This window comes from Fusarium keratoplasticum, chromosome 3 (assembly GCF_025433545.1).
Source record: "Fusarium keratoplasticum isolate Fu6.1 chromosome 3, whole genome shotgun sequence".
Classification (NCBI taxonomy): Eukaryota; Fungi; Ascomycota; class Sordariomycetes; order Hypocreales; family Nectriaceae; genus Fusarium; species Fusarium keratoplasticum.
The window spans coordinates 1,593,147-1,596,107 of record NC_070531.1 but is presented as its reverse complement, the minus strand read 5'-3'; the positions used below and the strand labels follow the sequence as shown (position 1 = coordinate 1,596,107).

Genomic DNA, 2,961 nt, shown 5'->3' with positions numbered 1-2,961 from the left:
ATTGAATCAGTCTCTCATGGTGAAGTTTCTTTCAGCTGAGGTTCATGTTGGGGGGGGGGGGGTGGGTGAAAGTGAGGCTGTCGAGAGTAACAGAAACAAGCACATGGTGCCTCAGAAACTGGTAAGACGTACAATACAGAAGAGATTGATTCGCATCAGGGGTTGAAAACTTGTCAAGAGGTTGACGACGGTCACGGGAGGGTTCCAGCTCATTCGGCCTGGATCCAATTGTATTGACTCTAAGGTGCTTCGCTACCTAGGTAGGCAGCCTTCAACACGTCAGAACAAAACTGACCCTTGAGCTTGGAGATGACAATTCCAGAGGGACGACTTACCTTGACTGAATATGGCTTCAATGCCAGAACAGAATGATGCGTTCGTAGGTTGCACATTCCAAGAGTCAAGAGTATCCACGTCTCAAAGGCACAATTACAAAAAGGCCCTCAAGCCCTGACGCTGCACTGACACACAGCTGGGATGGATATGGTCCAATAGCAGCGGCGAGCTGTTCCCAAGACCATGATTGGTTAATAAAATCCACTCTGATTGGCCAGTCACCTTTTGTCGAGTTGATCGATCGGTTTGGGGTCAAGGATCCACAATCCCTGTCCCACATGCAGGCTTCCCAAGCGGTCATGGCAAACGCCCATGGTGCAACTCGACACAAATAATACAGCTGTATGGAGGTCATGACAGGTAATTCGCTGAGCCAATAAGGTGCCCCCCCCTAACCGCCGTATTTTGCGCAAATTTGTAATTACAATATCTCTCTATTTCACACATGAGCCCCTCCAAGTGGTGTGGACCAACCTGTATAAGTCGTATATTTCAAGACCGGGCAACCCATGGAACATCAGGACTCGAACATCAAGACAGACCGGCCAGACGCATTCTACACATAACAATGGCCCCCCAACCCTCTTTTCCCCCTTACGAGGTCTCCCTAGTCTCCATCAAATCCCCGAATCAGATCCTCACCTCCGACCCCAGCGGTACCGAGCCATCCTACCACTCCCAAGAGCCCAAAGTGCTGCACCTCACCAACAGCGGCGAGTCGAGCTTCATCGGCCTCGAATACCTCCAGAAACTCCACGCCGAAAAATTCGGCTCCGACCAGACCCTACCGGAAATAGACGCCAGCACAGAGGTGCAGCTCCGCTCCCGATTCGTCGGTGTCGACGAGGCCCAAGTGACGACCCATCGCATCCTGTACGCGCCACAATACGACATTATATTTATCAGGCATGACTGGGAGCGACCGGTACAGCAATGCTGGATGAGGCTTAACTCGGAACCCAAGTCAGGACACAAGTCAAAGAAGTGGCCGAGCCAAAAGAAGCCTCACAGACAACACCAAGCCACGCAGCGGAGAAGACGTGCGCGGACACTCAAGCAATGCAATACCATGTAGAGAGCCTGGGGCTGAATACGGGAGGCTGGCAGATATATCCTTGATCCAATTGACTTTTCTTTATCCCCATGCTGTAATCACGGCTTTGTTATAGGCGTAGTCCGGAAAAGGGTCCATTCATGCATAAATCTTCAACCGGGTATACATCATCAAAATGTTGAAACGTTTGCTAATCTTCCCGTCATCTTCCCTCCGTTCAAGCTTTATCTCACATCGAGCGAGGCCATATTTATTCCCTCTCACATCCACTCCAAGTGCTATTCTCGATGCTTTCTCTCTCCTAACAATCTAACCAACTATACATCCAAGTCACTTCATCCTCCCCCAAGTCAGGGCGAAGTTTCGGGTACCCCTACCGTGTCAGGTGGCCACACCATTTGTCCCATCCGCATAAGGCCAACGGGAATATGCAGGTCAGTTGGTGTCAGGTCCAGTGAGCTGCAACAACCATACCAGGGGTGGTGTCGGACTACGCCGTGCAACCAACCTCTTCTTCTTCTCGTAAGATCTTCCCTGCAGGTATGCCATTACGGTACAGAATCTGACAGGTCGGGTGGAATCCAACGATTCCTTGTATCGGGGTGACTTATGACGTACCAAACGGTGCTCAAACCATCTCGCACCACTCAACTACGTATGCGTCCACGGTCAACACGTTGTATACAGTGCTATCAATGTATTCTGGTAGCGTATAGGTGCTAGTTCCAATATTTAATAGCATCTTATATCAGTTACAAACGAGTCGGATGACCGGGAAACATTGTGGTGGCATGCGTGCTTACATGGGTGCTTGATCATCCGGCCCGCCGGGAACAGGGTGTGTTATGCCTTCACCTGCAGGCAATATAGTAAAATCACCTGGTCTCGTATACGTACTGTAAATGTTTACTCATCGGGAACAACCTCTACACCACCTTCAAATGTGTAAGAAGAGAGTCAGGCCCCGAGGAGCGACTATCCTATCTTGAAGCTGTCTATTGTAAATACGTACGCCTACATCTCACGCCGCGCGTTAATAGAGGCAAAAGATACGACCCAGGCAAAACTGCAGGTGCAAAAACACCAATCATGATCTGGACTGTGTCGTCTTACACGAGGCTGGTTGGTGCCTGGTCTCTAGATTCGTTGTTTCCAAGGCTTTGAATCCACACACATTGTCAGCATGGCAAATCTCTGAGGTTCAACTTGTAATTGATTGGCTCATGAGACAGAAATGCTAACAACAGAAGTATGCTGCGTACGCGCACAACGGGCGAACGCGTCTAGCTTCGTAAGCCTCCATTCCTCTATCATGAACTCTACCAGTGTCAGACACTAACCCCCAAAGCTCCGCCCAACCATTATGATGCCTTCAGTAAGCGAAGCCTGACAAGGCTATGAATAAAAAGCAATGGGGTACATCGAAACACCTGACCATCATGAGATGGTATGCTGATGACCCTCACCCTTTCCACCTACACAGGCACCCATCCATTGTCAACTGGTCGGCCTCAATCAAGCTGAAAATCCGATTTGCTGCCTCTCAGGCCATCACTCTGTTGAACGGCTCT

The 2,961-nt window shown here is 49.8% G+C and overlaps 1 protein-coding gene across 1 annotated transcript; it reads left to right on the top strand.

Annotated features, from left to right (window-relative positions):
- Positions 1–799: 799 nt before the first annotated feature.
- NCS57_00387900 (uncharacterized protein) lies at positions 800–1,411 on the top strand (the record flags this gene model as incomplete). Its single annotated transcript, XM_053053856.1, has 1 exon — positions 800–1,411. The coding sequence occupies exon 1, from the start codon at positions 905–907 to the stop codon at positions 1,409–1,411; it is 507 nt and encodes a 168-aa protein (XP_052916016.1). The 5' UTR covers positions 800–904.
- Between the last annotated feature and the right edge of the window lie 1,550 nt (positions 1,412–2,961).